This window comes from Adiantum capillus-veneris, chromosome 6 (genome assembly GCF_014529385.1).
Source record: "Adiantum capillus-veneris isolate H3 chromosome 6, ASM1452938v2, whole genome shotgun sequence".
NCBI classification, from domain to species: Eukaryota; Viridiplantae; Streptophyta; class Polypodiopsida; order Polypodiales; family Pteridaceae; genus Adiantum; species Adiantum capillus-veneris.
In genome coordinates this window covers 166,507,295-166,529,937 of record NC_140936.1, presented here as the reverse complement: position 1 = coordinate 166,529,937, position 22,643 = coordinate 166,507,295, and the positions used below count along the sequence as shown (strand labels likewise).

At 45.4% G+C, this 22,643-nt stretch overlaps 1 protein-coding gene across 7 annotated transcripts in view; it reads left to right on the top strand.

Annotated features, from left to right (window-relative positions):
• The first annotated feature begins 1,808 nt into the window (after positions 1 to 1,808).
• The window catches only part of LOC147456664 (protein TRIGALACTOSYLDIACYLGLYCEROL 2, chloroplastic-like), a 54,428-nt gene continuing 33,593 nt past the window's right edge, over positions 1,809 to 22,643 (top strand). For 6 of the 7 annotated variants that reach the window (XR_015188470.1, XR_015188469.1, XM_086515092.1 and 3 more), the window contains exon 1: positions 1,809 to 2,346. Coding sequence is in view for 5 of the 7 variants with exons in the window: in XM_086515092.1 (XP_086371218.1) it covers positions 1,873 to 2,346 (474 nt within the window). In the remaining 2 variants the exon portion in view is untranslated. The remainder of the gene's footprint in view (positions 2,347 to 22,643) is intronic. The other variant, XM_086515090.1, reaches the window with a different exon arrangement.

Sequence of the window (22,643 nt, the reverse complement as noted above, 5' to 3'; positions counted from 1 at the left end):
TTTTGCTTGGTGGTGCTTTTCGTTGACACGAGGGAAGCATAAGTGATAGCCTTTTGACATGTGTCCCCCTTTCCCCTTTTGTGAGAGCTTTAGATATTTAATTAATGCAATTAAACTCTCATTAGACCCCTTTGTCTTTTGGCCAATAGGAATCAGGCAAGCCATTGGGATGCTGAATGCTCATTGGACCCCTTGGGAGACTGTCCAGTCTTCTAAAGAGCTTAATTTCTATTGGTTCTTTTATCAAGTGTTTTAAAATGAATTAAACTAAATGTACTCTAGCCTAATTCTCATTGGTCCACCTCTATGGCCATCCAATAGGAATTGAATGCATCTTGGGGGCAACTGGCTTAGGGAGTTGACATGTGTCCCCTATTCCCTTTGTGTAAAGGGAGCCTGTGAGTGTGTGTGTGTGTGTGTGTGTGTGTTTCTCTCTCATCCCCTATTAAAAGGGCTCACCCCCTCCTCTTTAGGAGTCTTTGAAGACTTTGTATACACTACCAAGTATCCAATTTTCCTAAGCAATGACCATTGGACTTAACCTTTGAATTTTGGAACCTTAGCATTTTGGAAGTCTTAATGGGTTGAACCTTAGGTCTTTGAAGCCCATTGCTTGCACATTGCTCTTCTGCAAATGGTCCCCCTTTGGATCCCTACTGTGACCAGTCTGCTAGCCTTACCAATAATGTAGCTTTTTCTCCCCTGGTACTTCCCCATATTAAATGATCAATTTAACATGAGAAAATCATTTAAGAGAATTAGATATTAGTTATTATGACAATGTGTCTCAGCTTAATATTGTGTCCTTTTTAATTTCAAAAATGTCGATTAAGGGCAAGGGGAAAAGGAGAAATTCCATCCCAAAATAGTGTAAAAATAACCTAATTTTCTAAAATATCCTCTTGACAAAATCAAGGAAAGGAATTTTGTATGTGATTTTTCTCGAACAATGATGGCAAGGGAAATTGAAGGGGTGCAGCCTGCAAGACATGCACGCTAGCAAGGAATATGGATTCTGGAACGAATCCCAACGTACATCGATCTCAATCCATGTGCTATGTTGCATCTCTCTCTCTCTCTCTCTCTCTCTCTCTCTCTCTCTCTCTCTCTCAGGAGGGCATACATTTGGGAGTCGACAGGCTTGAGGGGTAGCTAGGTGAGGCATGTTTTGCGTAGAGGAAGTGGTATCGGTAGACAGAGGTTGAAAATTAGATGCGGGAGCATCTTTGTAGAAAGCAAGGCCCCGATGACATTATCAAGGCGGTAGTGAGGGTGTGTCCTCATTGCCTTGCCTACATCAAGAACATATCCTTTGCTCTCTCTCTCTAGACTCTGGCCAAAAGCAGTGAGTCCTCTTTTGATCACAGAGTAGGGTTAAACGCCTTGGCCCTTACCTCACAATTTTACACTCTACTCGTCGTTGGCTGCAATACACTGAAGACCACCTTCTTGTCAATGGGATCATGTGTGCGTTATTGAGCAGGGTAGAGAGCTTGCACTATTGAGCATTTCCCTTTCCTGAGCCATTTGGGGCCACTAAGAAATCTCATAGGCCGAAGATCTACACTGTACATATTCATATATTATTTTGATACCATTTATTTTCGAAATCATAACTCTACTCATGGTTCTCAACAGGCCATATTTTCTTGTCTTTGTAATAAGTATCTTGCATCTCTTGTAGCCAATAAAGAATCATTTATTTTTTTGAAAAGAACCTCCTCTTTTTCATTAGCAAAAAGGGGAGGCATCACTAAGGCTTCACCCCTTTGGGGTTGGCTAAAAATAGTAGATCCACATTTGAATACACATGCAGCTAACGAAGCACTCTAGTTTCTCCTTCTCCTTTCGAATCGAATCTCGTAAGAAACCATGAGCGTTGGGACAACGTTGAGAAGCTCACAATCACCCGTGACACTGACCAGCTCTCCGTCTGTTTATGTTGAGAGCCGCAAGCGAAGCTACTTGCCGGGTTCCTCTTGTGACAGCCTTAGACTAGTAACCCATGGCACCTGCAATCGCATTTACTCATCATTACGTGAGCCGTTCAGCCGTAGCTCACACTCAGCGGATGGTGCACCTTTCTCGTCAGGACTTCCAGCAGCAGGTCTCCTACAAGGGGCTGCTGGATTGTTGCTAATTGCAGGCACGTTGGGAATGGCAGCTAAAATCATGTGGCAAAAAGCAGCGCAGGTCGCTTCGTTGCCGCCAACTTATGAGGCTATCTTGGAGTTCCCATTCGCATCTGGTATTACGATTGGTACTGTGGTTCGCATCAGAGGTGTGGATGTGGGTTCTGTCATCAATGTGAGACCTTGCTTGGAAAGGATAGATGCCAAAATACAGGTTGGTTCCTTGTATGATAAGTATCAACAAGAATTTAGGGGCCCTGATTGATGTTGGTCATGAAGGTAATTGGCTTCATTTGTGTCAAATAATTTAATCATGCAATCCAGATATTTCCTCTGCAATTAAATGTTGCAATGCATTTTAAAACAAAATCTTTATATATCTCCCGATTGCTTGTTCACCCCCTCCTGAATTTTTTTACTTGTTGCTGTTTCAAGCCAATGTTAAGTAATCAATGAATTTTAGAATGAGGTCTTTTGAACACTAAGATAGTTCACTAATCTGGTGTGATAACACAAGCACAATGTGCCTTGTTGCTAAATTTAGAGAAATTAGCACAGACACACGAAACGCTTGCTTGTGGAAGTAAGAGCTCGGTGTTCTCAGAATTTCATTCTGAGGTCATCTCGGCCACCGTTCGGTTTCGACAAAGGTCTGCGCAGGCCATTTTCGACTACGTGGTCTCGACGGGTGCAGATCCGACTCTGCAAATTTGGAGTTTTTCGGCCTACGACTGCAAGTGCTGAGGATATCGACACTCCCAGAGTGTTGATTTGTGGCTGTCTACACATCGAAGGACGGTTCACAGTTCTTGGAGGCGTGTCACATACGACACGGGCGCATCTACACACAGACTGTAGGCGATATCCACTAGTTCATCAGGTAGCTTGTGTTTGTTGTTTGATATTCCAGATTTCATCCTGACATTGCAGGTACTTCCACATGGGATGTATTGTCAGAGATGATGTATGTCTGTTGAGGGTTTGCTGGCTGTGAGTCACGCAGCAAACAACCGCCGCAGCGGTTACAGCATACAGTGGGAAATTTGTGGATGTATGACTTTGTGGGAAATCTATGTACTGTCAAATTTACTGCAGCCTTTGTTGAGGGTCGAGTGAGGTTTTATTGAGCTGGGGGATTCTTGAATGTTGAGATCCTTTCGGTGATACAGGTCTTGGAGCGATCCCTCGAGCACCCTTAGATAGGCAGCTAGGATGTATTGACTGTGAGTTAGACAGTTGGGATTGCATCTTTGCTTTACTGCCATTGAGGCATTGTCGCAGTCTATGCTTATAGGACAGTGACAGGATAGTGAGAGACAGTACAGGTGCAGGACAGGTTTACCCGCAGCTTACAGTGTCAAAGAGACAGTGTTTTTTGAGTTGTTTTTTGGTCTGTTTTTAGTACACTAGAGCCATTTTACAAAGGAGATTGTCAAAATTTCTGCAGAATCTGAAGCTTTCTTGGTTCAATGACAGGTTGATATTGGTTCAGAGGTCAGTTTACAGGGGAAACTCTGCCGAATTTTTCCTAGAAAAGTAAACTACTGTGAAGCGTAGCTATGGCTGGATCACAGGACACTGCTCTTTACAATATCAAGAAGCTGGATGGAACCAATTTCCCATTGTGGAAGAAGCAGATTTGGCACGTGTTGGTACAAAAGAACTAGATAAAACCTATAAAGCTCAAGGGGATAAAACCAGAAGATATGGACGAAGATGAATGGAGCGAAATGGATGAATTGACACTTTCTACCATTATGCTGACTTTGGCAGAAAGCGTTTACTTCAATGTAGCAGACGAGATGTCGGCTTATCAAGCGTGGTTAAAGCTGAGTGATCTTTATGAGAAGCAGAGTGCAGCTTCACAGGTATACTGGCTTAAGAAGCTTGTTGACTTGAAGATGAAAGAAGGGACACCTATGTTCAATCATCTGAATGAATTCAACACAATCTATAGTCAGTTGTCAGCTCAAGGTGTCAAGTTTGATGAACCTGTTAGAGCAATGTTCCTGTTGATCACATTGCCGAAAAGTTGGGACACTTTTCGCACAGCTTTGAGTAATTCTGCATCTCCAGATGGTTTGAACATAGCAGGTGTAGAAGGAAGTCTGCTTACTGAAGAAACCAATAGAAAGACAATGGACAAAGGCAAAGGAACAACCTTAGTTGTCAGGGAAAGGACCAAAGAAAAGTATAAAGGTGGAAAGAGGAATCAGTCTCGTAGCAAGTCCCGCATTGCTAAAGGCAAGAGTGACATAGAATGCTACCATTGTGGCAAGAAGGGTCACATGAAAAGAGACTGCAGAGAATGGAAAGCAGAAAAAGGCAAAGAGAAAGCTGAAGACCATGGTGAGAAGAACAAGTCCTCAGTGAAGATTCAAGAAATAAATGTGACAAACACTGTTGCAGAGGATAATAGTCTAGTGTCAGGAGACATCTACTTCTTGAAGAATACAATGGACTCAGCTCTTCTTACAGCATCTGATGGAAATGCACTGAGTGACTGGATTATAGACTCATGGGCATCACTTCATGTGTCTCCAAACAAAGAGTGATTTACTTCTTATGTGACCACTAAAGATCATGTTCGGCTAGGCAATGGGCAGACATGTGAGATCTTAGGTGTTGGAGATGTTCAATTGAAGTTTCAGAATGGCTCTTCTTTCACGCTGAAGAATGTGAGAGATGTTCCCGTAATTACAAAGAGCTTGATCAGCACAGGTTTACTTGATGATGCTGGCTACGTCACCACTTTTGGAACGAACATGTGGAAGATATCCAAGGATTCTATGACAGTAGCACATGGAGTAAAGTCTGGAGGACTTTACATGATTTATGTATCAAATGTCTCTAAAAATGTAATCAATGTAACCGAGCAGCCGAACGTTTCTTTGTGGCATAGCCGGTTAGGACATATGTCCAAGAAGGGAATGGAAATCTTGTCTCGTTCTGGTTATTTGCCTGGCTTTTCATTTAATGATTTTGAATTCTGTGAACATTGTCTGTATGGTAAGCAAACATAGCAGCCACATAAGCATAGAAGCAGTAGAAGAGATACACAGTTGGCACTTGTTCATAGTGATTTGTGTGGACCTATGTCTAACCTATCTCTAGGAGGAGCTTTTTACTTTATGACATTTATAGATGATTACTCGAGGAAAGTATGGGTTTACTTTCTCAAGCACAAGGATGAAGAGTTTAGTGTTTTCAAAACGTTTGTGACACTTGTGGAGAATCAGAGTGACAAGAAGCTTAAATGCTTACGCACCGACAATGGTGGAGAGTATGTTTCAAAGGCCTTTCAGGACTTTTGTGAGTCAAAAGGTATAAAACGTGAACCTACTGCTCCTTACAATCCTCCTCAAAATGGTGTTGCTGAGAGGATGAATAAGACCATACAAGAGAAGGTCAGAAGTATGTTGTCTAATGCACAACTGCCAAATGGGTTTTGGGCTGAAGCTGTATCAACAGTTGTTCATCTTGTAAATAGATCTCTTAGCAAGGTTTTGCAGAAGGATTCAGTGCCAGAGATGGTATGGTCAGGCAAAATGCCCTCATACAAGCATCTCAGAGTCTTTGGCTGTGAGGCATATACTCACGTTCCAAAGGAATTTAGGAACAAACTTGAGCCAAAGAGTAGAAAGTGTATCTTTCTAGGCTATGGTAATTCTGGTGAGATGGGGTACAGACTTTGGGATCCCGAATCCAGAAAGGTTATCCGCAGCAATGATGTTCACTTTAATGAATCCAAATATCATTCTAAACTAGAGAGGGTTGAGGAGATTAGAAGAGTTGTCTTTCAAGAAGATGAACCTGCACGTGCAAGACAAAATGTCAGGGCTCAAGAGGAGCAAGGACAGGATAGAGTGGAACCACAGGTTGTGGCTGAGCCTGAGCCACCTATTGTGCGTAGATCTGGACGTGTCACGCGACCTCCTGATAGGTTTGTTCCATCTATGAACTATGTCATGTTGACTGATTGCAATGAGCCTTCATGTTACAAGGAAGCAGTGCAAATGAAGGACTCCGGGAATTGGCAATTGGCCATGCAGTCAGAGATGACAGCTCTGCATAAAAACCAGACATGGAAGCTAGTTAAATTACCACGGGGCAAAAAGGCTCTACCCTGTAAATGTGTTTACAGGTATAAGATCACCGCTCATGATAGTCAGCCAAAGTACAAAGCAAGGCTTGTTGCCAAGGGCTTTAAGCAAGAACAAGGCATTGACTTTGATGAAGTCTTCTCTCCGGTGGTCAAGATGACTACATTGAGATGCTTTCTTGCATTGGTTGTCATTTTAGATTTGGTGTTGCACCAAATGGATGTCAAGACAGCGTTCTTGCATGGTGATGTAGATGTGGAAATTTACATGCAGCAGCCAGAAGGGTTTGTTGAGAAAGGCAAGGAAGATTGGGTATGCCAGTTGTTAAAGAGTCTTTATGGCTTAAAACAATCACCGAGGGCATGGTACCATAAATTCCACAAGTTTATGCTTTCTCAAGGCTACAAACGTAGTGAGTTCGATCACTGTCTATATACAAAGAAGGCTAAGGATGGCAGTTGGCTGATCCTTATTTTGTATGTGGATGACATGTTGATTGCTGGCAAGTACTTGGAAAAAATTTCAGTTTTGAAGTCAAAGATGGCAAAATCGTTTGACATGAAAGACATGGGTGAGGCAAGTCATATACTTGGTATGCGCATTGAGAGAGACAGATCAAAGAAGTTGATTTGGTTATCTCAAACAGAGTATATTGACAAGGTTTTGCAACGTTTCAATATGGAGAAGGGAAAGGCATTGAGTGTTCCATTGCCACCATATGTGAAACTTAGCAAACAAGATTGTCCTGTGTCTGAGGAAGAACAGGCTGAAATGGATAAGATTCCATATGCGTCTGCAGTGTGTAGTTTGATGTATGCAATGATTGCTACTCGCCCAGACATTGCATTTGCAGTGGGAGTAGTAAGTCGATACATGTCAAACCCAGGCAAGCAACATTGGGAGGCAGTGAAAGGAATATTGAGATACCTGAAAGCTACAAAGAGTATGCGTATATGCTATGGGAGTCAGGAGCTAAGTGTAAAGGGTTTTACAGACTCAGATTATGCAAGTGACTTAGACAACCGAAGGTCTACGTCAGGGTGTCTTTACATTGGCTGGTGGAGCAGTATCATGGCGTTCTAGATTACAAGATTGTGTTACTCAGTCTACTACAGAGGCTGAATATGTTGCAGCATCAGAGGCATGCAAAGAATCAATTTGGCTTAATCGACTAGTAACAGATTTGGGAATCAAAGAAGAGATGCCTGTGTTATATTGTGATAGTCAAAGTGCTATACAATTGGCTCGCAATCCAGTTTATCACTCAAAGACAAAGCATGTGGATGTGAAGTATCATTTCATCAGGGAAATGCTCGAGGATAAGCAACTTCAGCTTGTCAAAGTTCACGCCACAGAAAATCCTGCTGATCTACTTACAAAAGGACTTCCCTCAGAGAGCTTTGCGCATTTTCGCAAGCAGTTAGGTGTAGGGTAGTACATCACTCCTCTACATCTCTTGTATATTAGCTTGTATAGTAGCTTCTCTCACACTTAAAGTACCACATTGGACTTTAAGTGGGAGGTTGTTGGGGTATAAAGCCCAATGTGGTCGCCCAGGTAAGTGGGCGGGCCGTTAGGTATGTACACATATTCTTTTGTAAAAACCTAATAAGAACTCACTATGCTCTACACATTACAGTAGAGCGAGTTCACCATATCGTCGTGCTCTTCTTCTCGCACTCTCTCTCGCGTCGCACTTCCGCTCGTTCTCCTTCAGTAAGCTCAATTGGTAAAAGATACCAGAAAGAAGCGTTGTTTTTTGACTCTCTTTTTCTGTTAAATTCAAGATGATCAGTGGATGGCAGGCACACAACATATGTGGCTGACCATTTGGCAAAAAACACTAATAAATCTAGGATTGCAATCACTGGCCTGTGGACCTAAGAGATGTGGGCCTAGAACAGGCTAGACCTTGGCTAGACAACATTTGGCGGGAGCACCCTTGGCGTTGTAGCTTCCCACTCTCCACATACCGGCTTATCACTAATGGGAGATCTTATCTTGTACTTGGAGGATATTTAGTATGGTATCAGTTTTCATGTTTCATCTTCAGCTTAGAGTCTAGCAGTCTAGTATAGCACTTGTATAACCAGTTAATTAGTCTTGACATAACATACTTACCCTTGCAACATCTAGCCTCGGTATCCCTTTGTATCTGAGTCACAATCCTTGGTTTGGAGCTGAGCATGCTGTCAGCCAATCTCTTGTACTTGGTTCTGTGGAGAGATCTAGATTGGCTTGTGCATCTGTAGTGCGTGTGTAAACTGAGTTGCTTCCGTTCATCTCTGTTGTTGTATGGCCTCATCAGTCTATTCTGTTTTGTTGATTGCTGTCATGCCAGTGTGAGACTTTGAGTTTACTGCTATGAGGTTACTGTTAGAGTTACATCTTCAAGCTGGTGGTGACTCTAGTATCTTCTAAGAGCAGTTTAAGGAGTGAGCTGTTTTGTGGTTATAAGGCCATATCTATATCTTTTGTCATGATCCCCGGCCGTATCTGAGGTAGATGTACCTTTTTAGCGGTATCAGTCACGTGTTGTGCCCACCGAGTAGGCTGGCATGAGGTGCCCCCTGTTCCTAGGGTTTCCTGGGTCAGAGTCTCTTAGTTTTGCAGTTTTTCCATGATGTGTCCGGCCAAAGACCAGATTTGGTCCTCGGAGCCTGGTTTGTCAGTTTATCACTTATAGTGATGAGGTGGATATTTATCAGTGGGCGCTCCCATTTATCTGGGTGGTGGGATATTATACCTGAGTAGGGAAGATTTGTGGGGCCCTATGAAGGGACCCTTGCATCTTGAATTTTTTCTTATTCAGTCACTAGCAGATATTGCCAGCGTTATGGGCTTACTAATGTGCCTCTCTCTCTCTCTCTCTCTCTCTCTCTCTCTCTCTCTCTCTCTCTCGACTTTTACACAGTCCGAGATCACTAGGCTCATCCGTCCAGCTCACAGAGGATGGTTTTGTGACAAGGCCCAGATACATGGAGACCCACTTATCTCATGGGATACAATGCGCTATTGGCCAGATACGCACTTCTTCACACTAGCTTCGGATGGAGATTGGTAGATATAGCGGAGTACCAACAGAGGCCAGGACATGCTCCTTGTGTCACATGGAGCCCGAGACAGAGTTGCACTACACATGCCACTGCCTAGTATACTATGAGATACGAGAACGCTTCCACTGCCTGTTCAGAGAGGGCTTGATGTGAGGAGAGGCCAGCGAGTCTGAGACTCGACATCCGGAGGAGCTACTACCACAACAGAGCCCACATTCTCCTCGCACCAGAGGCACGCTGATCAACCGAGCGACCGAGCTAGGGAGATCCAGACGCCCACGACTACGGAGGACTACACGGAGGCTGCATTAGAGGATTCATCACTTTGGCCCGACATGCACGACGCCAAGGTAGACTACTGACCATGGAAGAGATTGATGAGATCCGCCAGCGACCGATGCTCGATTTCGTGTGATTTAGCTCTTTCTGAGGATACACCCACACTGTGTTATCTTAGCCCCCCCATTCACTTCACCCCCTACCCCCTACTCATATCCTACACAAGCCCAGCTAGCTGCTTAGCTCACATCTAGCAGCTTAGGATTCTATAGTATTTTATTTTGTTAATCAGACTTTTGTATCAGATCCACCACATTGTGACTTTCTAGTCTTGTAAGTCACTTTGGCCTTTTGAAGACGTTAATATAACATTTTATTTCATTTCATCTCTCTCTCTCTCTCTCTCTCTCTCTCTCTCTCTCTCTCTCTCTCTCACAGACGTTAATATAACATTACCTCGTCTACTACGAGATACGAGGCCGCTTCCATTGCTTGTTCAGAGAGGGCTTTGGACCACTCTCCAGAGTCATGCGGTACGAGGATCAGAGATGCTTGGGTTTGTTTTTGCTCGAGCTGCACAGACATAGAGAGAGCCTGATGAGAGGAGAGGCTAGCCAGTCTAAGAGACAGATCACAGACTTCTTTAGAGCTGCCACTGGACACCCGGAGGAGTTACTACCACAGCAAAGCTCGTTGCCTCACACCAGAGGCACACTGATTGACCGAGCGATTGAGCCGGGGAGATCCAAACGCCCACGACTGCGGAGGACTACACAGCATCGATGTAGGCTGCATCAATCACTTTGGCCCGACATGCATTACGCCCGGTCAGACTATTGACCATGGAGGAGATTGATGAGATCCGCCAGCGACCAATGCTGGATCTCTTGTGATCTAGCTATCCCAGCTAGCTGCTTAGTTCACACCTAGCAATTTAGTTTAGGATTCCATAGTATTTTATTTTGTCATTCTGTCATTTTGTCATCTTGTTACTCTGACTTTGTACATTCACCACATTGTAACTTTCTGGTCTCATAGGTCACTGTGGCCTTTTGAAGACGTTAATATAACATTACATTTCTCTCTCTCTCTCTCTCTCTCTCTCTCTCTCTCTCTCTCTCATTGTCACAATTTTGATGACATGGAAACTTGCCAGGGTTTTGGATATAGAAATAACCTCCAGGCGGCCAGAAATTGAGGATTTAATGGCTGATGATGTGGCAGCTACTGCCGCAATTTGTGCTGCAATTTGTGGAGCTGCCACGTGACAGGCTGTACGGACAGCAGGTGCACATTTCGGGCAGCTTTTCATGTGGCTGTTTTTAGAAAGTAGTAGTGCTTTTGGGGGCGCCCAGTGTAGGGGCCCCTTGAGTGCCTAGAGGGAGAGTCTTGCCAGGTCATTGCATGGTTGTAGATTGCAAAGCTCATCCCTTTGGCTTTTGTACTCTGTGATTATCAATAAAGAAAGAAATATTGAAAGGGACGCTTGATTATGGGGCCAACGCACCCGGAAGTGGAACTCGGTCGCTTCGTATCGACCCTTCTCTCTCTCTCTCTCTCTCTCTCTCTCTCTCTCTTCAGTTCCAGTGTTCAGTTTGTTGCAGTTTCCATTCATCTGCTGCTGTTGATTTCTCGATTGGGTGTCCAAGCGGGTTTAGCTGCGCACTTTGTTTGCAAGTGTTGCTGCCCGAGGCTTGTGTTGGGCAGGTGTTGCGCGGAGGCCGATACGGAGGAGATCTGTCTCGGAGATGTGAGATCTAGTGGCTGCCCATTCTCCAGAGGATGTTTGCAGACTTGATTATCATCCCATTCACCTTTTCCATTGCACCTTTGACATGGCATCAGAGCTATGGTTTGCTCTTGAGTCGGAATTGTAATATATGCGAGTTTGTTGTGCTGATTTTGCATGTTGAAAAGAGGCATATTGTTGGCTGCTGCTGTTTTTCACTCTCCTAGGGCTAATCCGGAGCAGTTGTGGGCTGATTTGAGAATTCCTCTTCATCCCAACCCGTCCTAGCCTCGTCACATGCCCAAGTTTTCATCACAAAGTTGAGGGGTGATGATTCTATCTTGAACTCGGTCTAAGATGAAGTACGAGAAGAGGAAGTCAATGATGGAAGGACAAGTCTCGAGGAGTGGGAAGATTCGTCCGAGTTCTACTCTAGCGTAGGTGATTAATCAATCAAGATCCCTACCCTTTCTACCTTCCCTAGTGATTGGCAATGGCATGGAGACAAGCGTTCCATCCGGAGAGCGACTATGACGGCAATCTTCGACTCTTATGAGTTTGGAGGGTTTGTTAGAAGCAACTTTAAAAAGCCAAAGGATTCAACATGATCAAAGCTATGGGATTGTGTATTATCCTTAATAGTACATCATCTGTCATAGTCACATCCGAGTGATGGAGGACGCGAAGCAGATTTGTGTTCTGCCTCATTATATGATCGAGTTTCTTTGATGAAGTGGATTGCTTTGGAGGAGGTGTTGCAGACCTTGGATGAGAAATAGACATCCATGAGGGACCATATCACCAAGATGCAGGAACTTGGATATTCCAACTTTTATTCTTCGTTGATTATGAGTGGCCGATTGAACACTATCACGTGGGACGAGATATTTCCAATGGTATTGGAATAGGAGGAGCAATTCAATGGAGGGAAGAAGCCAAGCTTTGGAGTGTTGTTGGCTCACTGCTCAGTGCTACAGCACCCCTCCCTCGCCATCCCCCCCCCCCCCCCCGCGCATCCTCCCCGCCCCCTGCTCTGTCTGCCACTTGCCCCCCTGCATTATCTCCCCCTTCCTTGCTCGCTCCCTCCCCCTTGTGTAGGGTGCAACGGAAGTGTTTAAGGATTTAATTCGGATCCAGTTCTCCGCACAAACACAAGGGACACTTTACTTCACTTGAAAGAATTGAACCGAACTGAATGAAAGAGAGAGATAGGCAAAGAGAGAGAAAAGAGAGACGACACCGAATGTCGGGTCTCAAACCCTCAAGGTCCCCTTGCTCTGTTTCCAAAGCAAGTACTTTCTTTATTCTTGCACAATTCTAGTACAATGACTAAATGCTGAGATGTTGATGCTAATGGGTATTGATGCTACTAATGCTGAGTACTGCTGAAATACTGAAGGGTACTAAAGGTACTGGGGTAGTGCGGGTACTGAGGGGTACTGCGGGGTGCTGAAGGTACTGATGGGTACTGAGGTGCTGATGGGTTCTGTGTGGACGACAATGACGAGGAGGAGGAGGAGGTATTGATGGGTTCTATTTCGATGACGATGATGCCGACGACGAGGTACCGTTGGGTTCTATGTGGACGACGACGACGACAACAAGGTACTGCTGGGTTCTATGTCGACGATGGTGACGAGGTACGGCTGGGTTCTATGTCGATGAGGATGACGACGACGACGAGGTACTACTGGGTCTTGCGGATCCTTATGCTGAGCTAGGCGAGGGCCGAGCCAAGGCACAAGGGGTGCTAGATGCTGGGGTACTGTGTTGACGATGACGAGGCTACGGTTGAATGCCAAACTGCTAGCGATGTCGATGGCTAGGATCTGCAAACATGACAAGGCCAGGGCTGAAGTCTGTTGGCACTTCAAAGCTGAAAACGCTGGCCGTCTTGGTTGAAAAATGTTGGCCTTTCTGGGCTGAAGCGCCGAGGTAAGTCCGAGGGAAAAACGATGGCCTTTCTCCTCCTTTTGCTTCCTGCTTCTCTAGTGCTCCCCATGGGCTGCCCTATTAGGTGCCAAAAGATGGGTCCAGCAAGCATAAGGCCAGCCCTCACGCCTTGCTAAATGAAATGCTGAAAATCACTTAATAAATCAAGTGCCATGCTAGGGGTGGTTCACACGCGGCAACACACCTACATGCTAAAATGCGGTACTGTGCAAGAGAGGGTATGCAACTATGATCGGCCTGCTAGAGGCTCACAAGGGTGCTAGGCTAGGTCCTCAGCTAAGACTCATGCTAGACTGTAGTAGAAGCATTTCCACGTAGCGCAAGTGAAGTGCGCACGTGACATCCCCCCCCGGTTAAAGGTGAGGCACAATTTCCGAACTTCTATCTTTGGATTCTTTCTGTACTGTTGATGCTGACTGCTTCTGATGCTTGTGGATGCATAACCGATGAAGATTCCTCCAAATGGGTGGATAGTGCGGATGTAGATTGGCTGCGATGTAAACACCGTCCACACGAGTTACTAGGTAGCCTTACTACTATCGCAAAATACCAGCCTTGGTGCTGACTGCCTTGCGAGCAAGTACGACCGCTTGAATAGTCTTGTCGTGAAAACATTGCGGGTGAAGCTGAAAGGTAAGGGTGCTCGGAGGTATTTCCAAGGGTTTCTTGTCGACGGAAGTGAATGTACGCTACATGCGAATGTGAATGCGAATGCGAAAGAGGGTTAGGGATCCTGTCTCCAACTCCTTCCATATCCACATAAGAGGCAAGTAGATCCTGGTACTCAAGATCTAGGTTTTGTGTATCCGATGTCGATCTTCCTTCAAAGACATGGCAATGAAGAGGGGAGCTGGTACTGGATGCTTGATACTGAGGGTGTTTGAGAGGCTAATAAGTCCGGGGTAGGGAGGTGAAGCTTCTTTAAGGAAAAAAACTGGGAGAGGTTCTTTGGGTTCTTGGTTTTGCTTGGGTTCATTGGGTTCTTGGTACTTCCCTTGAGTTCGTGAAGCCGAAGCACATAGAGCTGTGATACCAATGTCAGGTGCAATGGAAGTGTTTAAGGAGTTAGCTCGGATCTAGTACCCCGCACAAACACAAGGGATACTTTACTTTATGCCACAAGATTGTGACAACCACTATATATATTTGCTGGTTTCTTTTCCTTGATTTTTATTTAATTTTGGGATCCTTTTGTTAAAATCACAAATGCTCGGACATTGCATGGCCAGTGTGAAACGGCCGTTGGTCGAGAGATTCAACCGTAGTCAGGAAGGGCAGGAGATGGTCGGGCCAAGCGGCATTGAAATCCGAACAACAAAAGGTTGGCTAGGCTCAGTTCAGAGTCATTTAGGCCCCTCGGCAAGACTTTTAAGTTGGTGGGTACAAGGAAATTAAACCAAAAGGAGTCAAAATGGACACTTGGCAGTAGGGAAGCTGCATGCAAGCCAACACACACTTTTCCAGAAGCCTTATCGAAGAGGGGGTGCCCAAATTTGAGTTGGGGGCTGATTTTTGGACTACAGAAGTGTGCTACACAGTGTGGTGAGTAGTGGGTGTAGGTGATCATAACTTTAATGAAAAGCTTGCCTTCTCCCTTGCTCTATGTAGCGCGATGATTTGCTCTCGCACATCTCTCTCTCCCTTTTGCACATTCGGTAATGCCCCACTAGTTGGGCTTCTCAGATGACCATGTACGGTTCTGGGGATTTTATGCGTGTTTGCCAAGGCAAGAGTCTTCTGTACAGGAACCGGATTAGCTAATTGCTAATCCCCTTCAGGTACGCACAGTACCATCGCGAAGAAACGCGAAAACAGAGACTTTTCTCGCGTGAATACTCGTCCAATTTACAGGGGAACTGTCCCATTGAAGATGCGAAACAGAAAATTACAGCCTGCTGTGTTTTTCTACAGGTGTAGGGTTTCACACCTAAACTGCAAGGTGATGCCAGGGGAGCCTTGGAAGAGCCTTGGGTGCTTGTACAAGAAAATTTAGAGAGATTTCCCACTAGGAATCTCGTCTAATACAAGGGGTAAGTGACCCTACAGGTGCGGGAGCTCGAGGGCTACCCACAAAAGTGACCGGCACGCGAATTGAAGCCCAAAACAGAGAATTACAGCTTGCTGTAATTTTTTGCAGGTTTAGGGTTTTGGCCAATTTTGATGCCTACAAGTCCCAGGAGCTTCAAGGAAGCTAGGGAATCACCGTACATGTGTTTTGGTGCAAATATGCATGGACATGGTGGTCCACTCTCCTATTAAGAAAAGAAGCACCGACAAAGTGGCTGAAGTTCAAGAGACTCTTTATTTCTTCGTGGCTCACTCAAGAATACACATGAGAGGTAATTACTGACTGGAGTCAATTTCAGATAGTCAAGGTAGAAGCTTTGGTTACCTACTGTGAAATATTATGGGATTTTTTTCTACGTGCTTCATCCTTTAAGAAGATCAGTTTCAAGCAGCAAATCGAGCGATTCTGCTGTGGATTGCCTAAAGAGATACGAGACTTGTATGTTACAGAAATTTGAGTCCATACAACAGTTGATGGGACATGCTAAGCAAGGTTTTGCTATGCATTCGGGTAACTTGACTTATCCATCAGAGGAACCTTCAACAAGTCATTTCAGAAGAAGAGGACAGAAAGATACATGACCTCGACTGACAGAAGAGCAGAAAGATGAATATTTCAAAACAAGAAAGTGTTTTGAATGTGGGGAACAAGAACATATATCTGCACGGTGCCCCAAAAAGGCACAAGAATGAGAATGACTCACATATTAAAAATAGAACTGGGCGAGGAGATACTCGTTCTAGGAGAGATATTAGATAGAACATTACGGATGAATTGGCATTATTTTACTTTGTGAATTTATGAATGATTAATTTTTAAGTAGGACTTTTTGAAGATGACTTTGATTTATGTATGAAACTAATGTTTTATGGAAGATCCTCCTATTTGTGAACAGATAACAGGATCGAGAATGAGATGATGATGAATTCGGAGCAATGACAGCTCCAAAATGAACCTGATAACAATAAGAATCATGATAAGTGATTGAATGGAATTGTCGTGAGCGCATCAAGAGTTCCCGAGGGATGAGATGGCTACACAACTAGAACTAAATGATTGAAACACTCTGTTTAGTATGAACTGAGTGTCCGATTGATGGATTGGAACTCTCGAAAATGATTACTCACACATGACTGTGTTTGAGTGAAGATGGAATGATTGACGAAATGACAGCAACATTTCGGTCTCGAGAAATCTATGAACATGATCGCAATATGGGAATAGTTAATCTGACATCAATGAGGTTGTCACAAACTGGTGACGTGGCAGCCATTTGGGCCGGACAAGGTATTGTGGCTTGGCCCTGGACATGGGGGGCTGCCCAGCGCGCGCGCGCGCACACACACACACACACACACACCCTCTTCTAGGAACCCCCCCCCCCCGCTAAATGATGACGTGGCTGCTCAGTACACACATACACCCACCTTGTTGGTCACAGACTGAATGCTGACGTGGCCTGTTGTACTGACAGCTCCGGAAAACGCGGCGCCATTTGCGGGTAGGCACCATGTGGCAGGGCGTGCGGACAGCTTTTGGGACAGCTTTTGGCTACGTAGAAATTGAAGGCTGAAATCTATGCAAAGCCTTCTTTATTTTATGCAAGGCAGTATAGAGAGGGCCTTTGCTTTAATTTACTAAGCCTTGTGAGAGACTAGCTTTTAAAAATTTACAGCTTTTGATTTTTAAAGCTTTTGGGATTTGCTTTAGCATCCCTTGTAAACTCTTTAAATACGTGGGCAGGCTTCCCACTTCTCAGAGTATCTGGACGCAGAGTCTGAGAGTGAGAGCCTCCCACTCGCATTGTACTTTGAGTTGCAGATTAATACAAAAAGAAATACCGAAAGGGGCGCCAGTCTTTGGGGCCAATATCTCTAGGCACGGAACTCTGCCGGGCCAGTGTCGAATCAATTGTGAACTGTGAAATGTTTTGAAGTAAACTCTTGTAGTGTCGTGGTAGATTCTCGACTTGGAGTGTTCAAGTCTGTTACAGTGGTATCAGAGCACGGCCGATTTCTCTTCTACGGGAAATCCGACCCCTTTTACGCGGCACTTATGGCTTCAGATAGAGAACAGTCGACTTCCTCTGCATCCGGAGATGCGGGAAGAGATCACAACGAAGATTCAGGCGAGGAGTACGGCCCGCCTCGGCCTACTCAGGTGGAGATCGAAGAGATGGAGCGTCGACGAATTATCGGCGATGCAACAAAGATGATGCTAAATTTTGCGAAGGACCTGAAATTTGCAAAATTTATGAGCCAGACCTCCTTCGACGAGGTGCATGCACAGTGGCGGCAGACCACATAACCACCCCTCAAACCGGCTCTCAAGAAACCTCCTACTCTCAGGATGTACACAGAGCAAGAATTAGAAGAGGTGGTTGATACGAATTGCTCAGTTTTTTGAGGTGCAGAACAAAGCTAAAAAGCATGACAAAAAGCAAAAGAAAGGCGTTGACTTCCCGGATTATTTGGGTCGTCAGTCTACATTTGAGTTGGCAAGAAAACAGAAGAAGCATGTTCGATTTGAAGGAGTACCCAGTTCTTCTTCTTCTTCTTCTAACTGTTCTTCTAGCTCTCCTAACTCGAGCGAAGAAGACAGAAAAGGCAAAAAGCGAAGCAAAAAGCAAAGCTTCGGAAAGGGCAAGAAAAAGGCAAAGAAGCCTAAATCTCACCCAGTGGTTGACAGTTCTACAGAGGACTCGTCTTTAGATAGTTCGGACTATGATGACAACAGCTTTTACGCAAAGAAGAAGAATTTTTATGAAGCCAACCAGTATGATTTTTTGGAAGATAAAAGCAAGAAAGTCTGAGAGTTTAAGGAAGGTGGGTAGTCAATAAAATTTGACACGTTTTCTGGTTATAGAGATGCTTCGAAGGCTTTGTCTTTTATACAGCAGTTTGACATAGCTTTCTTAAGAGGGCGTTACTTAGAGCACTCCAAGATTTGGAGGGCTGCCTCTTACTCTAAGGGGAATGCTCGAACTTGGTGGTCCACGCTTCTATTAAACAAGACAGCGCTAGTTAAATGGCTGGAATTCAAAAGGATTTTTATTTCTTCTTGGCTGACTCGAGAGTATGAACGTGACATAGGAACTGCTTGGAACCACCTTCGGATGACCAAGAAGGATACAGTGGATGCTTATAGCGAGAGATTCTGGAGCTCTCTCTACTCGCCTCTTCATTTAAGAAGATCTCGTTCAAAGAACAGATTGAGCGGGTTACCTTGGGTCTTCCTACAGAGATCCGAGATCACTGCTTAGAACAAAAGTCAGCTTCCATTCAGGAGCTGATGAGTCATGCGAAACGGGTTTTGCCATTCACTTAGGCAGTTTGACCTACCCCACATATGAGATCATAACGCAAAGGGCCGAACAGACTTCGAAAAATGAAAGTAGAAAGAGGAAGAGCAACCCAGAAAAGAAAGAAAAGGATGCACGATCCAGACTCACTTGTCAAGAGAGGGCTCTCTACATCTAGGAGGGGAAGTGCTTTGGATGCGGGGAAACGGGGCATATCTCCGTGAAGTGCCCTAAAAAGGCATAGAAAGAACAGAACGACAAGGACGTTGAGAGGCCTGAGAGTTCGAGAGCAGCTGAGGAACGTGGAAGAAAAGGCAAGATGAAAACGGGACTGGTTCCAGACTGCGTGGGTACTGATCCCAGCACGATGGACGAGAGTACAGAACTTTGCCGAGCTTGGGGCAAAGTGAAAGACCAAGAAGCCTTGATCTTCTTTGATGGAGGAGCCAAGGCCAACTTCATTTCATCGGAATTGGTGGCGCGGCTCGAGATCACACCCGATCGGATGGGACCACTTGTAGAGGCAGTTCTAGCAGCACCCGGCAGGGACGTAGCCATTACACGTGTCATTGGCAAACTTCGGTTGCATTGTCAGGGGTATTTGGGGCATGAGGACTTCTACATAATGCCTTTGGAAGGTTGTGATGTCCTCTTGGGAATTCCCTGGTACCACAGCTGTGGTCGACTATCGGGCGAGGAAAGCGACTTTAACCGCAGAGAAGGGCAGAACCATTGTACTCAATGTAAAACTTAAGGGCGAGTCTGTCCCTATTGTCTCAGCTTCGGCTATTTCAAAATTAATGAAATCCAGTCTGTTTGTTTACTTGATCTTTTTGAAAGAGTTGAATGATGAGGATAGGACAAATATGTCTGAACTTAATAAAGAACGCCAAGATTTTCTCCGCACTCATGCCGATTGCTTCTCAGAGGGCTTGCCAGGCGAGTTACCACCCGCTCGTCCTGAAGATCATACTATTGATATGATACCTGGAAGCACACCACCGAACCGACCACCTTACCGTGTGAGCCGAGCCCAGAACGAAGAAATTACGAACCAAGTGAAAGACCTCTTGGAAAAGGGTCTTGTCCAGCCTAGTATTTGCAAGCGTAATCGAGGGCGATTACAATGCTTTTAAGAGGGGGGTATGTCACAAACTGGTGACGTGGCAACCATTTGGGCCGGACAAGGTGTTGTGGCTTGGCCTTGGATATGGGGGGCTGCCCAGTACACACACACACACACACACTCTCTTCCAGGAAACCCCCCCGCCAAATGATGACGTGGCTGCTTAGTACACACATATACCCGCCTTGCTGGTCACGGACTGAATGCTGACGTGGCCTACTGTTGATGTGGCCTGCTGTACGGACAGCTCCGGAAAACGCGGCGCCATTTGCGGGTAGGCAGTCACATGGCAGGGCATATGGACAGCTTTTGGCTACGTAAAAATTGAAGGCTGAAATCTACGCAAAGCCTTCTTTATTTTACGCAAGGCAGTAGAGAGAGAGCCTTTGCTTTAATTTACTAAGCCTTGTGAGAGGCTAGCTTTTAAAAATTTACAGCTTTTGATTTTTAAAGCTTTTGGGCTTTGCTTTAGCATCCCTTGTAAACTCTTTAAATACGTGGGCAGGCTTCCCACTTCTCAGAGTATCTGGACGCAGAGTCTGAGAGTGAGAGCCTCCCACTCGCATTGTACTTTGAGTTGTAGATTAATACAAAAAGAAATATCGAAAGGGGCGCCAGTCTTTGGGTCAATATCTCTAGGCACGGAACTCCGTCGGGCCAGTGTCGAATCAATTGTGAATTGTGAACTGTTTTGAAGTAAACTCTTGTGGTGTGGCGGTAGATTCTCGACTTGAGTGTCCAAGTCTGTTACAGAGGTCCAGTGTGGATCTAGATGCGATTGCTAAATACGTTGCCAGGAATCATGGTCCTAGATCAGAATGGATTCTATTTGATATGATCTGAATGTGATGTGACGGTCGTCTTTGTACAAGTGCTGGATTTGTGTCGTCTAGTGGCTTATGTCTGATTTTGCAGGCATAATCGAGGGCTATTACAATTCTTTCAAGAGGGGGGTATGTCACAAAAGGATGACGTGGCAATAGGCTGTACAGACAGGGCTGGAATTTACACTGACTGGTGCCACGTGGCAGCAATACCTATTTCTGCATTATGCGCTGACATGCTGACGTGGCTGTTGTACGGATTTCCGCAAATTGCGTTGATTGCTTTTGGCAGTTTTTGGGACTAGATGCTTTTGGATCAAGTTGCTTTTGAGTTTAACTGCTTTTGGGACATCCCTTCTAAGAATATATAGAACTCTTGGGGCCTCACTCTGCAGAGCATATGGACGCAGAGTGTGAGAGCAGAGGTCCTACGGGTGTTGTAATTTGCTCAAGCATTAATATAACAATAAATACCGAAAGGGGCGCCAGACTTTGAGGCGAATGCCTCTGGGCACGGAACTACGCCGGGCCGTGTCGACTCAAGAGTCAGGATCTTGCATGTTGTTGGAGGTTCAGGGAGAGGGTCGTCTTCATAGAGTCTCCGTAGAGGCACCACAGGTGTCTGAGTGCTGTTTTCAGAGAATATGAGATGTGTAAATCTGTGGGAGGACTTGTGTCATAGATCCCGACCCGGCAGATATTGAGTCAGGACATTGGCAGCTTTGGACTTGGGAGAGCCGTCCTTTGGTACGAGTGCAGTGGGACCCGAGGGAGTGGTTTTGGCGGGATCCTTTCTCTTCAGCCGATCACCCAGGGATCCCTTTCTTCCAATACACAACTCATTGGGGCACCACACATTGACAGCACAGAGAGGCTCGCCGCGTTGCAGCACTTCATTGGCAGGAGGAGGGTCTCACAATAGAGTTCTTGTCAGGGTTCTGGGAGCGCTTGTGGGACAGCAGACATCCAAGGAGAGTCACCAAGGTTTAAGTGGCTAGTTGTGCATAGAGCTACTGCAATTGGGAGTTGGTTGGTACACAACGGTTTCTTGGCAGTATGTGCATCCTGTGGCCACCCATTGGAGAGTCAATGTCAATTGTCTGTGGGACTGTTACACGGCACAGCAGGATTGGCTTCGGATTCTTTGGCTGATGCCAGCCATTTCCACAGCCAGCCAGTACACTTGGGGTGCTGCAGCTTGGTCCACACTCACGGACCAACGCTTCGTTTTGAGATGGCTTCCATCAGTAGGATGATAGTGATTTAGGAGGGCCGGACTTCAGCCTGTCACAGAGCTCATCCCCCAAGAGTGGTGCAGTGATAGAGAGTGGTGTTGGGAGCTCGTCTGACACTTTGGTTCATCTGGCGGGCCCGTTGCTTTCGCATTTTCGAGGCTCAACTTGTTCCACCAGTAGAGACTGTTCGTGATATCTGGCTGGAGCTGATCCATACACTCAGAGGTCAGTTTGAGAGACTTCAGGCCAGGTCCGACCGCATGCGGGAGCGCCGCGAGGCCTTCCTACAACTTTGGCGCCCAAGGCTCTTCTTCACCATGGTCCATGGCGTGCCTAGATGGCATTATCGGCCATCAATGTGGCTGTTCCCTCCTCCCATCTCGTGATTTAACCTTCATTGTACATATCTTGTCTTTTCAGTGGGAGAGTCTCCCCACGTTTTGATGTAGCCCTCTATAGCAGAGGCCGTTTGTAGCCCTTTGGGCAGTATTCTTAGTAATGAAAGGATCTTTTTCTTGGAATACAAAAGAAAGAAGTCAGGCTCCGAAGTCTTGGCCGGTTCTTCCAACAACAACAAGAAGCAGAAGGGTAAGAAAAAAGCAACAACAATACCAAGAAGACGGATGCTAAAAAGAGGCTTTGAAAGATGAGAAGCATTGCAACCATTGTGGAGAAAAAGGTCATTATTGGCGGAAGTGTCCAAAGCAAGTTGGACAGGGTTCTACTCCTTCGGCTGCATGATGTGGGGTTTTGTTCTTGGTGGACATTGTTCTGTTTACTTAAGTTGTCTGTCTTATCTCTCACTTTATAGGATTGGTGCTATTAATCATGGTAATT